Source organism: Orbicella faveolata, unplaced genomic scaffold, assembly GCF_042242905.1.
Source record: "Orbicella faveolata isolate gen_17 unplaced genomic scaffold, um_ofav_v1 contig_12, whole genome shotgun sequence".
In the NCBI taxonomy this organism is placed as follows: Eukaryota; Metazoa; Cnidaria; class Anthozoa; order Scleractinia; family Merulinidae; genus Orbicella; species Orbicella faveolata.
The window spans coordinates 14,061,775-14,082,709 of NW_028301539.1; the positions used below are offsets into that span (position 1 = coordinate 14,061,775).

Below are 20,935 nucleotides of genomic sequence, written 5' to 3' on the forward strand. Positions count from 1 at the left end.
ATGTATCTTGCAAAAGTGTACCACACACAAAAGAAACATGTTCAAGGTGTCACCGCTTGACAGGACAGTATCCTGGGCAATATATATGTATATTTTTACAATACTACAAAACCTACACTACCACTATCAGACTACCTACAACAATCAATTAGTATGTTGCGGTAATGCAGTCCTGTTACAATAATACAAAAGGTATTACACTGCCTAAAGATAGATACAGTGTGTAACCGTCTACGTTAGACATTAGTGATGTTTCTGTCAGATCATATTTCAGAACCTCGTACGTCAGTTTTACCATTCGTCCGTGTGCATGATCTGTTATTGTGCTGGTGAAGTTTGTTGCATTTATTGCGAAGTGTTTTGGATCCTGCGTTTCTAACTACTCAGGCGTACAGAGAGGACAATCTGTAAGCATGTTTTTACCTTTCTTAGTTTCATTTGGTCAGTTTATTTGTACTTTAGTTGTTTTTGCCTTTTCCTGCGTTCGTGTGTTTATCATATCCGATTATTGTTCAGCTTTGTTGTTTCGTGTCGCTTAGACTAGATATTTTACTTGCATTTTAGTTTGACAGTTTTGAGCATTGGATCATTGTAATAAAGATAATCGTTGGAATGAACACGAAGTCTAGTGCTCTTGATCAGTGCTTCGACGTCCTGCAATTTGTAATTCTGAACTTGTGGTAATCACACCTGGAGTCAGTTACACAGTGTAAATGTACAGTTCTAGTTTGTTGGAGTAAAGTTAATACAGAAGAAACTATTCCCTAAAACTTAGCAAAAACAAATGAACAGCAAAAAAGAGAAGAAACTGTAACATAGCTTTTCTACATGTAGATTAAATTTGATGCTTTCTGCTGCAAAAATCAATTAGTGACTTGTAATATGTAAAAAACATAGATGTAGCAGTAGCAATGTGCTAATTTTATAAAAATTAAATTTATAGAATTGTACCGTGTGTGGAACATGATACAAAGTGGGGAATCCAGGATAGTACACATCAAGTTTGACTCCCTCACATAGACCTGCAACAAAAAAAAGATTTCATAAATTACATATACATGTATGTCCCGTGGCTTGAAATCAAAAGGCTTTTAAACCAACTCTTGATATTTGAAACACAGGTTTCATGTAATACTTCAATTATGACAAGGGTGGTCAAAAAGATTTTGAGGAGATTGCATGATTTACAAACTTTTCTTGTGTTCTTCCAACATCCCTCGTCGGTTATTACCCCTATGAACCCATAGAAAGTGTGGTCTTTTGCTTATGTATACCACTTGGAAATAAAAAAAATGTTGCATAACTAGTATGTTTTTGCACAGACTGAACAAATTTACAATTTTAATCAGGAATTAACAGCAAAGAGCAGCTGCATGCATATCTTGAACAAAATAAATGTCTGTTAGTAAGTTCTGTCCATGAGATGCAATTTTCAGATCAAAAAGTTGAACATTTTGCTTTTTTGTCCAGAATAAATTTGATGTGGCTATGAAAACATGGGCAGGTTGAAAACATCATACCTTGATGCATGTGCTGTACATCAACATGAAAGACATCTTTATTGAGCACTTCACACCTACAGTTCAAATGCACACAACATTTGGCCCGTGTGAGCAACAATTGATAATAGTTTAATTAATCAAAATAATGACAAGGCACTAAACATCCACAAGCCAAGTGGAACAAGAACAATGATGAATAATCACCACCATCCAATCAAAGTGCTAGTGATTTTCCCAGTGACTGATGACTGCCATGAGCTCAACTTTGCATAGTATGGAATAACTCCTTTTCATAGTCAAATGGCTTTTTAAGCCAACTCAAGATATTTGAAATGGTCATGTTATTACAAGGGTGCTTAGGGAGGTCAAAAAGATTTTAAGGAGTTTGTCATGGTTGCATGACACAGCATTTATTTAACAGCAATCATCAATTCACAGATAATCTTTAAGTTTATTTAGGTGGAACACTAGAGCTGTTTTGATTGTTACGACTGTTACGAGTTCTAACGAAAAACTGAATGCGTTATGTACACAGTACTTCAGAGATAAATAACTATAATCAACTTAATTTCTTTCAAATGAGACCAAATCCACATTTATTCTACGTCTTCTTTCCTTTAGAATTACCCTATCAAGTCAAGGGCTATTCTGATATTGACATTTCTGTCCTAGGACTTGAGTTATTACAAACATCTTTGTTCCTTCACTGCACTTAAAACCCCGCAGCGTCGAGGAATAGAAATTACTTGGACACAGAACCACACCCCAAACTGACCAAAATGGTGAGTCCCTAAGGTTTTAGGACAAACCATGCGCTTTGTAGTCAGAAGACTTTTATGAGCACTAGTACGTGCCCAGCGATCTCTTAACCTCAGAGGAGAGTGAGAATGAAAAACCCAACCAGCACCCAAAAAATCCATGAATAGATGACATGGCCAGTAAAACAAGTCTTTGGTGGGAATATTGAGTGATTTCTAGCAGAAAACAACTGCCATTTGAATCCTTAGTTGCTTACTGTTCGAGTCATTTAAGCCCGTGGTAATCATCAATCAATCAGCAGTTTCGACCAAACTGTGATGAATTAATAGCTGTATTCCCCCATGCCTAATACATTATTACAGGGTGGCGCAGTGGTATGGTTTCAGTCAGGGAATCTGAAGCTGGAATGAAGGGTTGGAAGTTCAAATCCTGGTGTGGGCAGCTTTTTTTCTCCAAGCTACTAAGGGATGGTTTGCATTTGTAAAGGGAAAAAATGTTCAAGCAATAAAAGTAAAGTAATTATGTAAAACAAATGGGACGAAAATTATCGAAATTTGAAATAATTCTTCGTGGAAGAAAAACACTTCTTGAGTGAAACTCTCGCACATGATTTTTGGCAAAGTTTCAGTTGAAAGCCGCTGTCAAAGCTATCGATGGATCGAATTAAATATCCACCTTTGTTGCATACCAAATAGTCTTTACTTTGGGGCACTTGTTCGACTCCAAACATGCAAGATCAGTTTATCGCTTTGGTAGCCATTCTGTTCACAATGGTTGGCCCTCTTGTGAAATACCCTGGTCAGCAGAATTACCACCAAAAAATTGTTTACAACCTATGGACTGACTGACTGACTGACTGACTGACTGACTGACTGACTGATTGACCGAGCAAGGTATATTATTTCTTCCCCAACTAACAGCTATAACTCATCCTAGCTACGCTCTGCTAGCTATCACCCATTAAAAACACTAACTTGATAAGGAGCAAAAATTACAAGAAGCAATGAAAATTACTCTGCGGTAAAATTTCACAAAAATCTTTTCTCCGGGTTTCATACCTAGAACAAAAAGGTTAGTTAAAAATAAGTCCGCAATGCGTACTTGTGGGCTTATGACTAGTTTTATTCATTGGGTTGAAGTATTGCAGTCTTATGAGTAGGCAATTACCAGAAATATAAAAGCACAATAATAAGTGAGGTTCATGCTAGGGACGTACTTGAGTCTGCTCTTTAACTACCCAGCACTTCTGTACCAACTGATTTATTCAATATTTTCTCCACAAACAGTACAGTTGTTAGTGCAGCGCAGTGGAGATGACATCTGCCTTGTGAGTGAGAGGCTATGAGTTTAACTCCTAGTGAAACCAGAACTTTTTCTTTTTTTTTTACTATTTTTTTTCCTTTTTTCTCTTTTACTTATTTTTAACCTGGAGATTGCATAAGCAATCTATAGGGTTTTAGCTGTGGTGCAGATTATGCAGATGATATGCACATGATGTCCTTCTATTATCCGTAAAGTTTTTGGAGTAATTCTGTTCACTAATAGATAAAGCTTCTGAAATCACTGTATGAGTCAACATTGCAGGCGCATGTATCGTTTCACATTTCTGGGTTAGAGTGTAGAATACCAGGCCATTCATTTAGATCTCACTGAATTTGAATGGTTCACTTTGTTTCTATATGCTTTGTTCTTAGAAGCATTGAGGGATATGTTAACTAGGGTATCTAAAAGATAGTAATGCTGCGGCACATTCTGTTGATAGTGACATGTTTAATCCCATGATTAATCTATCTGCGCATTTCAAGACTCAAATTAACTGTTATTTCTCAAAGTAGTGTCAAATCGTGGTGTCACTTAAAGTCTGTCCTTGTATGCATCAACTTCATGCATGATGACGCATCGATGGCGAGGTGTGACAAAGGATCGAGACAAAAAAGCACATTGTTATCTGAAGTATGTTTGGACATAAAACGATACACATCAGCCTCCCCTTTACCAGATCGCAAAAATCAAAAGATGTGGAAATTGTAGGAGCAGAAATCTAAGTTATAAATTCTGTACTGGTACACATTAAATATCTCTAGAACTTGACAGACTGTGTAGAGAACGTATTCATCGCGATGTGTGAAAATGCTCAAGCTTTAGCTTAAATTCATGTTTCAATGAAAAGGAATAGATTGCAGCATATATGAAATCAGCGTGTTCCACGGTTTTTGTTTGTTTTAATTATTCTACAGGCTTTAGTAACGACGATTTCTCTTCATTTAAGAATTCGACGAAGGAGGTGAGACTGCTGAGAAATGACATACTAAGATTAAGATGTCACAATTAATCGTCCAGATTTACAAACTTTCACATACCGCATAGCAAGAGTTGTAAAAGTCAAGCACGATCTCCTTCACATCGCTTTACAGGTAAATCAGAGCAAACTTTCTCAGTGGAATCCACGCGAAAAAGGATGACGGCTCAACGAGTATGACATCCTCTTGTTGTTCGAGGCGCAATGCACTCCGGTAAAAGTGGCGCAGTGCAGTCTGGTTAACTGCAATGCATACTGGTAAAAAGTGATGAATTCGAGAATTCGTACCCCCTTCTATATATTCTTCTTAAATCCTGATTATGTTGCTGCTCGCTCGCTACGCTCTTTCCGCAGCAATAAGTGGACCAGTGTTGTAAAATCGCATTTCTCGGTCAAGGTATCACGTGACTGCGATTGTTTTACCAAAAATGGAAACTTGTTTTGTTTGCTTTCTGGGTATTGTTCATTGGGCATTTCTACAACAATTAACCCTAACCCTAATGCCAATTTGTGAGTATTTGAAACTTATTGCTTCAGCTTATAACTAAAAATATAAATGTCTCATATGTCTTCCCTCTCTGCTTCACAGTTTTTTTCTGGCAAAAAATCTTACCAGCTAGAAAATATTTGTAGTGGATGAAAGGTTTCAGCTTTGTACATATTGCCTAATGACTGACCTACAAAGAAACATTCCAAAGCAATTCTCTGTTTTCCAATTGCCCATAATTCACCCTGTTTGCCCCCCCCCCCCCCCAAATTTTGCAAACTGAGAAAAATACTTTCACACTATGCAAAAGATCTTACCTGGCATGACAACAGGAAATGTCAGGAAATTTTCCAGGCAATGATGAAGGGCAGAAAAAGCTGAGGTTTGGGTCATATGTGTAAAGCAGGCAAGGACCATGGTTGTTACGGGTCATTTCCTCTTCAGTTAACCTTGAATACAGAGGTGACATAGCATCGAGTAGCCTCCGCTGTCAAGTACAACAATGTATTCAATTTCAAAATAATTATAATGCAAATACAGTGCAAACACAAATTTTATTCACAATTCAAAATTAAACAGATTTGGGATACATTGTATTACATGTAGCTGATCCAATTTCCGTGAACACTAACTTTTCTGAGTGAAATGGAGCAGTAAAACAGAACAGTAAAGGAATTAAATACACTTCCTATAATAGCGCAGCTTTGGCGGCCGAGAGGACGACCAAGTGGAGCCCCATACTCATATAGGAAAGAAAAGGAAACCCAAAAGTTGATCTTCTCATGCTTATCGTGGCTAGTGGTATTGCTCATGGGCGCATACGCATGACAACAGCGACAGCGACAACTGAGTCGCACAACATGGCGGCCATATTCCAAATAATAGGTTGACAGACACATACAGCCTTGGTTCACCATGTACTTCTTTGATATTGGACATCCATGTTATGATCAATTGGCACCTGACAAAACAAGGTATCCGCTGACCAGTGTCATGTAAACATATTGTGGGCTATAGTTTACAGCTCATCGAGGTAACATTTTTTTGAAGTTGACCACTGACCAAGTGTTGGTTTACCGATTGGATTGCAGGCTCATGTCACGTTAACTTGTTGAAAACAGGGCAGGATTGTTCAGAAGCCAGTTAACGCTAACCCAAGATTAAAAGTTAACGGAATTACAACTTTTTCGTCTACTGACAAATGTTTTTTGCTGCTATGTTTTGTGTATATGGTGATTATTAAAACTCAAAACAGAAGGCCAAACAATATACAGAAAACCTCAAGGCAAAGTTACAAGACTCAAATCAAAATTCAACCTTTTCCTGTTAGCTTAATCAGGCTCTGAACAACCCAGACCAGGAGCTCTGCTTTTAGGCTGGCCTAAATCTCTATATTAAAGTACATTGCTATTCATTTTTTAAACACTAAATTGAAGTCAGATAAAGTGGTTAATAACATCTATTATGACTGGAACTCATGTTTAAAAAATGAAACAAGTAAGTAGAAAATTACCTAATCACAGTTTTAGCATATTCCTACTCAGCAAACTTCAAGACGCCACAAGACAAAACATCTTGACATGCATATGCAACACAGCAAGACAAACCTCATCAATAAATGGAATCAGGACCACAGCTTCCCATTCTTGCTGTTTACCATTTAAATCAGTCTTGAAATTCAGAGGATAATATTCAATAATATCCGACTGCTCCATGATCATCAAGTTCTGTAGGAACAAAAAACATATGTTACATACTTAAGAGTGATTTTCTGAGAGTGTTGAGAATCGGAAGACAGTCACGAAAAATCGATTCTTCTTTTATTTCGCCAAAACATACCTTTGGGTGAACTTATTCAAGGAAAAGTAGTTTAAAGTTCCAACGATTTATTTTGCGGCCAAATTTTAAGGAAGTTCGAAATTTGCATATAATGGTGGTTTTCACAGCTTAAAATTTTCAGAATTTCACGCTTCTTTACGAAAACAGCGGGGGCATAAAAACAATCCTATGAAAAGAAAACTTGGCAAGAATATTATTTCATTCTTATACTTTAAGATCGTGTAATAAGTTTCTTGAAGTTTTGTTTGTAGCTTTTTAACGAAGGATATTTGTACAGCCGCCATTTGTGTCTCTTGGCAAGGAACAAATAAAGGCCAACTTTGACTAGTATAAATGGCCTCTGGTATGTATCATTTGGTCAAAATATCGACATTTTAGGAAACCTTGGTTATTGTTTTTTTCACTCAAAAAGTTATAGCTCTGGGAATTAAAATGTTCTCCGTCAGTAAAATAAAATGTTACGGCATGTAAGCGAGTTCATTTTTATGCAAATCACAAGGTTATTCTTCAGAGTCAACGGTTTAAAACAGGAAACAGCGACTCACCATTACTTACGTTCCTTTTGCTGCTATAGAAACGATTTTAACTTCCCAGTGTCCTTGTGAGCCGTTCTGTAAAATATTTCCAGTAAAACGGCGAGCATAAACGGCCATAAAATTCGACAAGGTCGAGAAAGCTTATATTTGAGATGAGACACTGAGTTTTCATCGTCTTACTCAGTCGAGAGTCCTTTAAAAATATGATACAATATATGCTTCCAATGGTAGTAAATTAGTTTCTCATATCCAAATGTCTCATGTCGACTCATGAGTAAATAAATCAGTCCCCATACACTTAATAAACGACTCGAATGACCTCCGAGGTCAGGAGGTCACGTAATATGTCGTTATGTTACTTTTCCCCGGTTTCGCAATACACACGTAACGCCATATTGAACATCACGGCATTTAGTTGAATCTCCTTAAAGACATTTCGATTTAAAAACAAAATTAAAAAAGCAACATTTTGACATAATTGTTAGCTTCTAAGATATCGTTCATAGCATGATACCCTGACATAATTTCAACACTGGAGTGATCTCTTTGATGTCGACGTGACTCATAGTTTTGCGCTTAGTGACATTTGGCACACATCTAAACGTGCGCAAAGATAAATACTCAAAAATAAGAAACCGTTTATCTGCAGGAAAAGCTGGACCGCCAAGGATAATAATGTTTTAAATTCTGCATATTATTTATTCAAGTAACGCAAGCTACCTGCTTTCAGTAACGCTTCGTGTCGCTTAACAAAAGTGACAAACTTACTCTATGTAAATAAAGGCTTAGTTACATTTGTTTCATTCTTTTATTTTTCTAATCTGAAATTTCTGTTAGGCTCAAGATTTTCTTTCCAAATTTACCTTTCAATTTCCTATCCCGGCCATATTTCAAGACATTCCTTCTCATTTGACTATTGTAAAACTTTACAACCACATATCTTGAGGAAGTTCAATATCTGCCTGTGTCATTGAAGGCGTCAAAAAAAGTGTAAGACATTTATTATTTACTTGTTAATACAAATCAAACATGTTCACTTCCTTATAAAGTTATTGCGATATCTGTCCAAAGCAGCATGACATTTTGTGTGAAAAATCAAACAAACATTTAATACATGATCCTCAGTTACAGCAGCACAGAGTTCATCCGTTTTAATGTTAATATGGCTTTTTTAAGTATGTCCAGGTAGATTCTTTTACGGCGAACAGGGTATGGTGGCACTTCTAATTCCCTTTTTCCTTTCCTACTTTCTCTTCTCCAATATATGCCTGCTCGCAGGCAGTGCCTCTCAATACAAATGCAGATTGCATTCTGCTTTCGGGAGTATAAGCCGTCACGACTTTTGAATCTACTTTTCTTGGGAGTGGTGTGGGGGTGAATTAGCGCTACTTCTGAAACCTAATCATAACAGCAAAATTGAGCATCATAAGTGACTGAAATGACTAAAACACAAATACACAGGCTGTGCCGTTTTAGTTAGCAAAGGCTGGTGATATACGAGCAGTGAAAGCAAAGCTTATTTTTTTTGCGTGAGATTCGCATTTTCAGCTCGTCCCTTTCATGCCTTTAAATCACGCATTCACTGCCAAGGGCATTATTTATCTCCATTTATTAGTCCATGTAACTGACGATGTCTGGAGATCTGACCCGGATAGTCGCTGCTTTAAAAACCACAGGCGGTGGTGCTATCCAGTAAGATCATTTGCCTCCTTTGACTCACATTCAATATCTTTAACTATGAACCCCTGTAGACCATGCTGAATTTTCAAAATCAGGTAGTTTTTTACATACTTTATCTCTGAAACGAACTCGGTGACACCCATTTATTTTTGCATTTCTCACATAAGTACCTCATCATCTGACTGCTGTAAAAATTAAGAAAAAATCTATGTTGGAAAATTATCGTGTGAATGTCCTTAAATACGGCATTACCATGTAATGTGAAACCAGGGAAAAGTAACATTATGACATATCACGTGACCTCCTGACCTCAGAGGTCATTCAAGTTGTTTATTCGGTGTACGGGGACTGATTTATTTACTCATGAGTCGACATGAGGCATATGGATATGAGAAACTACGTTACTACGGTTTGAAGCGTATATTCTATCATATTTTAAAGGACTCTCGACTGAGCAAGACAATGAAAACGGCCAGGACTGTGTACGCCACTCAGTGTCTCATCTCAAATATAAGCATTGTCGACCTTGTCGAATTTTATGGCCGTTTATGTTCGCTGTTTTACTGCAAATATTTTACAGAACAGCTCACAAGGACACTGGAAAGTTAAAATCGTTTCTATAGCAGCAAAAGGAACGTAAGTAACGGTGAGTCGTTGTCTCCTGTTTTAAACCATTGACTTCCAAAGAATAACCTTGTGATTTGCATAAAATTGAACCCGCTAACATGCCGTAACATTTTATTTTACTGATGGAGAACATTTTAATTCCCAGAGCTATAACTTTTTGAGTGAAAAAAAACAATAACCAAGGTTTCCTAAAATGTCAATATTTTGACCAAATGACATATACCAGAGGCCATTTATACTAGTCAAAGTTGGCCTTTATTTGTTCCTTGCCAAGAGACACAAATGGTGGCTGTACAAATATCCTTCGTTAAAAAGCTACAAACAAAACTTCAAGAAACTTATTACACAATCTTAAAGTACAAGAATGAAATGATATTCTTGCCAAGTTTTCTTTTCATAGGATTGTTTTTATGCCCCCGCTGTTTTCGTAAAGAAGCATGAAATTCTGAACATTTTAAGCTGTGAAAACCGCCATTATATGCAAATTTCGAACTTCCTTAAATTTTGGCTGTAAAATAAATCGTTGGAACTTTAAACTACTTTTCCTTGAATAAGTTCACCCAAAGGTATGTTTTGGCGCAATAAAAGAAAAATCGATTTTTCGTGACTGTCTTCCGATTCTCGACACTCTCAGAAAATCACTCTTAGGGGCCCATTAACTGACCTTTTCGAGCCGTTGCTAAGAAAAATTTATTCCCATATAACCTCATCATTTTTAGTTAGTTCAGAGTTATTTCATGTGTTTTAACTTTTTCATGATCAGTAACACTAGTGATGACATCATCAGGCCACGTCTATGGCCATGTGACTAATACAGAAAAAATGCAAAGGTTCCCGGGCAAATTACTTTACCAGGATTTTTTCATTGATTTAATATTTTAATTTAAATCCTCGTTACACTATACATTGATTTTGTTTCATCCTAAAAGGTCAGATTTTGAGAGGATTTCAAAATATTGAAAAGTTCGTAATTTCTGAGAAAAGTATGATTTTGAAAAAGGAATGCATAGCTATGTTTCCAACATTGGCTTTAATCGAAATTCGTCGAAAAAGGCTGGAGTTAAGGAAAAACCGCGAGCACGCGCATGAATCGGTTAATAGGCCCTTAAGGTAGTTTAAAACTGCAGCACCCAGAAGACTAACTGTATATATGTAGAGCATTACTTCCTGGTGTTTTTTTTTTTTCTGGCCATATTAAGGTGATTCCTCACATTGCATTGCGCATCCTTACTGGGCATAATTTATGGTGTCATTCGCAAGCGCTCATACACGCACACATTAAAAACATGGTGAATTTGCCTTGATATTGAGTTCTGTCAGTTGAAAAATGGCTATAGATCACTAATGAGCTCAGGCACCCCAAACTTTTTTCCACTTACTTTAATCAAATAATCATTAGCTTTGCATGAGAAAAGACTTATCTGATTCCTATTGTTGAAAATTGAATAAATAAGGAAAATAGCAGCTGCACTGTAGTCTTTTCTATTTTGCAGTTTGATAGCCATGGAAAGCAATTTGGTTCCAATATTTAACACGGATTCAGCCGTCTGTCAAAATCAAACTTAGAAAGTTTATTTGTGTGCGACACAAGTATTGACTGTAGTTTGAGGCGTGTTTTCATGAATCTGGGCTCACAAAGAGTTTACAATAACTTGGAATGTATTCTTGTAAAAAGCATTAAATAATGCTAAAATGGGACATTTTCAGTGCCTCACCGCTCCTTAATGAGCATGGGCACCTCCCCTTTTTATTTTATAATTAAAGTTCTCATATGATAAATATTCAGTGGACAAAGTTTGAACATTAATCTATTGACAGTTTTATTTCAGGGGAATTACCTTAAATGAACATGTAAAATGGCACAAAAGATATCAGGAGAAGGAATGTGGACGGTGATGTGATGGAAAACAATGTCTGTAAGATCCTTTTGCAATCCACAACCTTACAAATTCTGCCAAGAGTGAACTATTGTAATCACTCTGTGAGTACACACACATGCATTATATGTCTGCTGATAAGAGGGGTGTGAATAAATTTGGTGGTTAACAGATAAATTGAGTGGATTTATAAATTACAAAAATCTGCTCGATTAAGGATCAGCTGTGAAATTGGTTGCGGAATTTCCAAAAATTTAAGGTCCCTCTAAAGTTACAAACCAAATGTTTTTAAAACTTTGTCAAAAATTGCATCTTATCCTGCTAATCAAAATTCAACAAGACGCTTGAGGAAGCGTAACTGGGTTGTATTTACGATGGTAAATATTTCAGAATTGGAAAAAGGAAATGGTAAATTGTATATGTTGCATGGAAACCTAGATATTACAATGGTATATCTTAGGTTTAGTTTAATGTTATACCCAGTGAAATTTCTGCAAAATAGAAGATAGAAAAAATATGAAAGAATCAAGGAAAAGCTGAAGGTTTTGTCATGTTGCTGTGTTAAACTCGAGCAGTTACATTTCTCATTGACGTACTTGTTGTTTAGGCAAAATGACTGCCTCCATTGTAAATGTGGAATTTTAAAGTGCTACTGAAACGGAATTTTCGAAAGTGAGATTTTTGCTTAGTAATAAAGTTTCAACCTTACTTGGAAACACTGCAGACTTTTTTCCGCATACAGTAAGCGAAAACTGCTTTTCAGCCGTTCGAAGTTGGCTTGTTAAGCCCAAAATTGGCAGCCATCTTGGCACGGCCAAAACAGCCTAGTGACGTCACTGGTTGTATTACCCTCATGCCACGTTGTAAATTTAGAGTGATTATGAGAGAAGAGAATACTGTTCCAAGCCCCCCAAAGAACATCCTAAAGACATCTCAGAGCTGTAAAGCAGATAATAACAGTAACCCTAGACATGAAGTGGTGGAGAGTCGATCCTGGGGCTTTTCAGTCTATTTAATTGGATATTTCCAGAATATTTTACGTAGGCAAGCGAATGAGTGCGAGTTCTTAAATCACAAAATGATCAGGACACTTGGTCAAATTGCCAGCACTCAATTAAACAATATCTACACTCATAAAGTAAAATAGACATGAAAACAAGAGAAAGCAGCTTTTGAAAATATTATCCGGAGTGCTGCTGCACGAATCGCAGCAACAACGCTTCAAGTTTTCGAATCGCTTCCCTCGAGTCTCACCGCGGATAGGATTGTGCTACAGTGACCTTTAGTCCAGTTGTATATGCTACATCCTACAAGTTATCACAACAGCAACAATTTAAGAAACCCTCTTCTTTTATGTGGAGGGAGCGAATTTAAAACCATAAAGGTAAACTGAGCTGCCATAACCCTACAGGTATGTTTTCAGGAAATGAGAGAAAGTGTAACAATGTCGGCAGTGAAAGATCATATATGCAAATTAGTTTAAATTCTGTACAATAAACCTTTGAAAGGAGTGTAAACTAGTGACGTTTTAACGAATTGCTTTGAACTTCGATACTATTAAATGAAGATCATAGACATAAATATGCCCTAAAGAACTCAAAGAAATCCATCGGCCATGAAATATTGCAATTGGGAGATATGTGTAAAAGAGAAGCGAAATTCCTACTTTGTTTACACTGATACGTATGTGGCAATAAAGCAAACCCTCCTGTGGATCACAATTTTCAAAGATACTCTTTGTTTACCAAAACAACAATCACTTATTAGTATCATAAAAAGATGCCCTCTGTGTGCAAAGAAGTACTCAACTCAAAGCTTGTGGACCATTAATAACTTTGTGATTGTGCGGATGGCTTATGCGCTTACTGCTTTTAATGCAGTTGAGTTGCCGAGCATATATTCGCACCTTGTTAACAGACCTTAGACAAACGTGAGAATCCAAATTTCAGAACGATGATATATCATGTTTAGGCTTCAGGACACGATATAAAAGTTGCCACATTCATCTTCAAAGTCTCCAATCAAGTACTCAAGATGTTCAAAAAGTAAGCAGAGCTGTTCAAATCTGTAGCATTCAGTTTGGTGAGTCTAAACTCTTTGGTGCCCTCCAACGTTTATGATGTGTATTTCCTGTCAAGGCTGGACAGAAATTGCAAGGTAGAAAACTAGTAGGTATTGACAATATGAAGAATAAACTTGAATAAATCAAGCGAAAACAAGAGAGAATCTATAGCACTTCCTGAGTGAATACAACCAATGACATCACAAGGTTCTTAACCTCGGTTCCAGAGCCCGGACACAGTTTTGCTCCTAAAAGTCGATTTTGGCAGCAAAAAAAGCACTTTCCGTTAGGATTTGACAGAAATAAAGTTCACCATTATTTTAACCACGTTTGAAACTATAGATTGGGCTAATAAAAGAGTGTGTGTAAAAAAATTTTGTTTCAGTAGCACTTTAAGGTGTATAACGATTTTACATAAAAGAGTCTGCATACGAGTCAAGCGGCCCATCAGGACTGTGGTTATTTCTGGTTTACTTCTGTAGCATGGAGCAAACAGGAGTATTTCTACCAGGGAAAACATTTAAAATCACATCATGGCTCCAATGATTTCCTTCATGTTATCTGGTTTCAGTTTCCTCGGGAAGGTATTGTTGCTTATATCAGGCATTGGATTGAAATAATCACTGTACCTCTCCGATTCCACATTTCTTGAATTCATCTGTGTAGCTAAATAGCCTCAGACAAAAAGCATTAACTGAAGTCACTCGGAAGGTTTCACTCTAAAGGTTTCCAATATAAACTCTTCCAGTCGACCAACAGTGATGGACAACAGTCGAAATAAGTTCAATCTGAATGCACTTGTTTCACTGTTAAGTCAACCTGAAGTTTACACTCTAAAAACTGGCAGCACAAACAGTCTCCTGATTGACCAATAGATTCTTCTGTCATTCGAAAGGCGCAAGGGAAACAAAGCACACACACAACGTCTTCTGGGTAGCAATTGCAAAATTTAGCCATTTTTTGACATAGGAGACAGCCCCGTTCCCATTTTATGACTGCGTTCACTTGGGTTTTGCTAAACGATGAAGTTACCAAAGCCTGGCATTTGCTGCTAGTTGTTCGAACCGATAAAAGTTTTATTATTCATAAAATTACACTAATCTCTTACTGTTGCGTCATTAGCGCAAGCGAATGAGGTGCTGAACGGGCTGGATTTGAGTTTGTTTTGCCACGACACCAGTTCAGTACTAGGTCAGTCTTTTTTTTTCCCGGTCTATTTCTCTACTTCTTTCAAAAATAAAAAAAATCTATTTAGAAAACACCATGCTGTCAAAGCTGCTAAAATTAACCGTTTAATTTCGCATCACATTGAAATCCACCTTTGAAGGATCCGCTCCAAAAGATGCAGCTTGGAAAACTGAGTGTTTTTGCATACGTTATTTCTCGAAAAAGAAGAGCATATCAACAAAAACAATTACGCAACGTTACATCTAGGTCTAATGTCTCGATCATGCATGGTTGATTCTTCAGTCGGTTTGTGGCCATAATTTCCTTTCAGTTGAGCCTTGGTAAACTTGAGGGGCAGTTATCTTCGAACTAATGCAGACAGCAGAACAAGAGGTGATTTGAAGATGAATTGCTCGCTTTGATCTAGAGGTAATTTCTAGAACACACCTGGTTGAATCATGTGGTGTTTGACTAAAACGCAAAAGGTTACAATAATTCTAAGAAAAGGTAACAAACAGAATCAAAAAGATAAAGACAAACAACTTGCAGATATTTCCTCCTATTGATGTGAACTGGTAGATTGAAGTAACTGATGAACTGAAACTTGATGCAATCGACACAATTGCTGCATGATATACTGATGTACTGAACAAAAATCTCATGCAACGAATCACATGTATTTCACACGTATGTATTTTAATTAACGTATTTAATGTAGTAGTATGAATATACACAACCCCACAAATCCACAAGCTTTGTAACTTCAATTCTTATCATGTTGAAATAGAGGTTTCATGATTATATGTTTATGTTACAATCAACGAGTTAAATTTTAAATCAATTGTAATGCACGTAGGGAAAATGTCAGGTAGGTTTGAATCCTACCTACCGGTCTCTTGATGCGAACTGAAAGCATTTTAAGTGGTACTGTGATCAAATTTTTACACCTTGATGTTTTAGGTGTATCAGATAGAACTCCATGAAAGAACAAAAACGCTGTTTACCATTTGCAAACATCTGCATTAGTTCCAGAGATATGTAAGGTTGAAAAATGTCTAAAATATACAAATGAGATGACTGATGACATCATACACTCAGCCCAACTTTACGTTAAGTATATGAATAGAGCTATCTTGGCCAATTTGCAGCACAGACAATTGAAACTTGGCAGGCTAATAGTTCTACAGAAAACACACCTATGGCTATAAAAAATTCTGTTCCCATGGCAACTCACTCTTTTCCAGTCCCCACCGACTTGATTTCAATGTTAGTGATTTTCAGCTTGAAAAAAGTTAACCTAGGCCACGAACTCGACGTAACATATTTATACGCTTGCTGGGTCATGTATATGAGACACCATTAGCAAATATCAAAGTGGAATGCCAAAGGTGGCCAGAAAAGCCTTTAATATTGGGGAGGTCTGGAACTCAGTGTGTTGCCAAGGTAATAAAACTGTTAAGCTTGCATTGTGGAGCACATTTAGTAGAATCATACCACAAAGAATCAAACATTTCTGATACAAACTGGCTGAGATATCTTTCTTCATCACATTTGATCAAAATTTGGTTGAGTGTATGACGTCATCACTTAGCTAATTTGCATATTTTAAAAACTTGAATATCTCTGGAACGAAAAGAGGTATTTGAAAAAAGTAAACAGCATATTTCTTTTCAAACAACAGACTACTTGTTTATGTTTTAAAATGGCTTAGATAGGAAAGATGCGATTTTCGTAATAGTACCACTTTAAACTTACTTGAGTGATTCAACCAGAAAAACTTGAGTAATATATTGTCACTAAATCCATTTGAAATGGTTCATCACAATCAAGTCAATAAAGAAACAACTGTTCTCTGACGTTAACAAGCAAACTTCTTGGTTGAGGACGTCAGTCTGTCTTCTACTTGAAAATCCATGGGGAAGAACACAAAGAAGAATGCAACACAAGCAACAAGTGGGTCGTAAGTGTGTGTGGGCATGATATGCAAAACCGCGAGACGCCCACGCTACTCACAGCTTGCGGCACCACTCACATGTCACACTTGCAGTCACACTTGTTTTGCATTCTTCACTGCATTCTTCCCCACGGATTTCTGAGCAAAAGAGAGACTGCTCGCAGTCTATTGAGTACATCAAGATCAACAATGTTTAGCTGCTCTCATGGAATCTAGGAGCCTCTAGAAGAATTATCTTGTCAATGGGAAGTTCCAGGCCCGTGGACTTGGTTTTCAGCCTGACTCTCCTCACAAGCCCGTCTCTCTTGTTTGGTCTCCAGTTTCAAAGTAACACCTTTATCTTTGCAGTGATTGCCTTCTCACTTATAGCAATAAAACTCGCAGACACTGACTTGTACAAACAAACTCCAACTGAATGGAATAAAACTAAGCATAGGCTGAAAAGTATGCATTGCGGACCTATTTTTAAGATATTAAAATGCCGCTGAAGACACTAAAAAAAAGACAATTCCAAACATTTATAACAAGTCTGACACATGCCACCAGATTGGCTTCTTCTTTGTTTATTCAGACCATGAGCAAGAGTCATTGATTCATCAGTTTTAACTGAAATTACTCATGCATGAAAAACAAGTAAACAGCGCTAGTTAATTGCGACATGCGAGCAGCTAAGACTCATTTCATTCAAATTTTCAAGTAATGCAAAAAGCAAAGCCTTGATAAAATGTTAGTGCATACCAAAGACTATGATTCCTTGGTTGATTATCGAATTTTGAAATCTTTTGAAACCAATCTCCAAAGTCCTGGGCTTAACCACAGTAAACGCAGCATCGGAGATGTCAGATTAAGGCCAAGACAAGAATACTTGTTTCTGTTTATTGGTTGTTTATAGTAGCCCCAATAAAGTTATCATCATCATCATCATCATCATCATCATCACCATCAACATCACCATCATCATCATCATCATTATTATTACTATTATTACTATTAGTATTATCTTGATAAACTCATTCATTGAACACACATTGTAATTCATGATGAGTGGAAGAAAGGCAAAGCTTGGAATGATGTTGTCAAGCCCATACCCAAACAATACCCCAGGCTATCTGAATCAAAGTACATATAAGAGGCAATAATTATTAGCCTTCATCTTTAAATGAGGATTTGTTCTGTTTTGCTGTAATTTTTTCAGCTAAAGAACAGTAAAAACTATGCAATATGTTACATGAAATGTCCAATCTTTCCGGGAGTCAATGGTTAAATTAACAAAATAATAAAATTAATTAATACACACATTTACCTCACCTGGAAAGGTTTTGGGAGAAGCTGTCTACTAGCAGCAGGCAACACAGCCAACAGTTGTTCAAAGGGAAGGAAAGGAGTTCCCAGCTCAAACTTTATTTCTAGTTCACTGAATTTCCTAACATCTGACATATATGGAGCATAATGGAAAGGATAAAACCTACAGAAATGACACACAGTATGCAACACTTGAACATTTCATTCCTTTGATTTAGTCAGCAAGTCTGTCAAATCTATCAGCATAACTAAAATTTTAGATTTAAAACATGATCTCCAGCCAGTTAAATAGATTCTCTTTATGTCACTTGGACTTAATGCAGAACAAAAACAATCATACCAACTCCAAGATGGCACTCCACAGAAATAGTAAAGCAGAATCCATTGGATTCCTTGGACATACTGGAAAGTTAGCTCAGCTAGTACACCACTGAAAAGGTAATGTACTATGTTAATAAACCTAAGTGCACCTGTACAGTATGCTGCAACTTAATAAAATCATAGTTATCTACACGCAATCTGAAACAATCTATAGTTTCTGTTTTCAATCGAAAAAATGGGTATCAGATGCTGATGGCCAACACTGATGTCAGAATGCAGATCAATAATTTCAACATAATTCTATCTTAAATTTTCAACACTTACATGTACTCTCTGTATTCTCCTTGAAGTGTCACCTCCAGCATAATGAAAGGTAATAGATACTGTAGGCTTAAAATTCAACCTAAGATTTTGTGACATGCTTTTCGTGTGATTCCTTTGATTTGTTATTGATATAACCGACCGATTTAAATTTAAAATGAACCCACATGAAACAAGAAATACGAAATTTATTCAGCATCTTTTATGTTATTACTCTGGACTGAGAGCAAGTCATAAATTTTTTGCTGAAGTTCATTCTTCGCTTTTTTGGCAAGAACTGTTGTTAGCTTTTATTTACTCATTTTAGATTTTTAGTGTGGTTTTAGTTTGGTCATCATACAACAGAAAGGGGAAATATTGCCTGAGCCCCCAAATAATGGTTGCAAAAGAAACTAGTTTTCACCTTAATTAATTATAATAACTTTAAACATCATACACCTTCCACAGCTACTCATTAGAGGGTTTGTTTTTGTTTCCTGAAGTAGTATTCTAAACTTGCCTGGTAATTTCTTCATATCCAAACTTTTGCATGTAGTAGTCTCTCTTGAACATTGCAAACTCAGTGTCAAAGATGTCTTCATCATCACCTAGTAGGTCTTCATCAAATTTTGCTGCAAGCTTTTCAAGTTCTGGATTCGTTTTACTTTTTGCCTCTTTTCTTTTTGTAGCAGTAGACTCTTCAGGAATTAAATCTAAAGCAGCAAAACTGTTGTCCAAAGTCAGCAATGAGTCATCATTCTGGGGTAAGCAATAGCAAGTACATTAACAGCTAACTTACATTATGATTAACAAATATATGCACTAACTTTAAATAAAATGTAACAATTCTCTGATCGTATTACAACCAAATGGCTGACAGATAAACTATTAATAACGTTAACTGATGAAGCTTGGTATAAGTTTGCAGGACATGCAGTCAAACGACAAAAATTAAAAAAATAAGTGTTTTCAAGTACACTATTTAATTGTACTTAGTCATTCAGGCAATGACTTTGAAGTGAAGATATCTTTTGGATTTTGGAAGACTCAATCCATTAGAGAGTTTTTAATTGATTAAATTCTGTGCATGCTTTAATTTAACACCCCCTCTTTATCTTTTAGCACATATTACATGTGTTATGTCATTATCGCTCTCCGACTCCCTATATATAATTTTTACCCTCAACATTGAACTTGAGAATGACCGAAGAGTGATCAAAACGTTGTTGTTTTTACCTGTAATTTTAACTGTAATTTTTTTGGCAGTGATAACAACACAAGATAACATTATTACAATTTCATATTTAGAGATGTTTACATGAAGTGTTTGCCCCAACGAGAAAATCTGTAAGTGTAAAAACCTATACAACTGTATATTTAAGTACTTAGAGTCACTGATTGTATTACATGTAGGATATTGTGTTGATGAAAAGGACGTTCTTTTACAGGTACTTGACATGGATTCAGTTTGAGATAAGATAACCTTAACCATTTTATTCCTGGTCACACATCAGGAAAGAAAAATTTCATTTTCACTATAATTATATCCTGATACCCATCACTTCTGAGAGAAAATCAAAAACTGACTGAGTAAAAATTACAGATAGTGTAAGTAATTATGACACTATGTACCTGCAGTTCCTCTGGCTTATTTCCAAATGTGAAACCCTTCTTACTTTCAAACCATTTCATGTCAACAAACTTCTCTTCAAATTGGTCTCTGTCAAACTATGAAAACAAAAGAGACAATCTCAGACAGTGCAGAGTGTAAGGTAAAGCTCTCACGTAGTACTCAACACGCAGTTCTCATATAACCCCTGCCGCATGTGACAATAATTATTACTTTTCACCCCAACATTTGTGACTTGATACTTTTGTTTTCCTCGCAAAGGTATGTAACATGAAACTCGTTTTCTCAGAAACTCAGGGAAGATGTGCTTGTATTTTTTTTCACAACTGGAGATAAATAAATGAAAGTTGAATGTCGGATGAGGAAATGAAAGAGGAACAATTTGTTAATTTAACGTGCAAATTTTCTTTTCACCAATAAACAAGAACTAATCTAATTATCAAATTGTCATGGAACAGCACATTCTGTTACCACCTTTGGCATTAACAATACAACCATTTAAATTCAATACACACTGATATTGATTAACATAACTGAGAAGCATTTCAACAAGAAGTATTAAAAGTAAACAGCGCTACTTGACCGAGATTATA

At 36.4% G+C, this 20,935-nt stretch overlaps 1 protein-coding gene across 2 annotated transcripts in view; it reads right to left on the reverse strand.

Moving 5' to 3' along the window:
- LOC110041816 (5'-3' exoribonuclease 1-like) overlaps positions 1 to 20,935 on the reverse strand; it is a 247,804-nt gene that overhangs the window by 161,056 nt on the left and 65,813 nt on the right. For both annotated transcript variants that reach the window (XM_089283773.1, XM_089283774.1), the window contains 8 exons: positions 20,345 to 20,440; positions 19,233 to 19,471; positions 18,432 to 18,521; positions 18,098 to 18,254; positions 6,655 to 6,774; positions 5,365 to 5,534; positions 1,521 to 1,576; positions 952 to 1,022 (listed from right to left, as the gene is read on the reverse strand). In XM_089283773.1, coding sequence (XP_089139899.1) covers positions 952 to 1,022; positions 1,521 to 1,576; positions 5,365 to 5,534; positions 6,655 to 6,774; positions 18,098 to 18,254; positions 18,432 to 18,521; positions 19,233 to 19,471; positions 20,345 to 20,440 — 999 coding nt within the window. The remainder of the gene's footprint in view (positions 1 to 951; positions 1,023 to 1,520; positions 1,577 to 5,364; positions 5,535 to 6,654; positions 6,775 to 18,097; positions 18,255 to 18,431; positions 18,522 to 19,232; positions 19,472 to 20,344; positions 20,441 to 20,935) is intronic.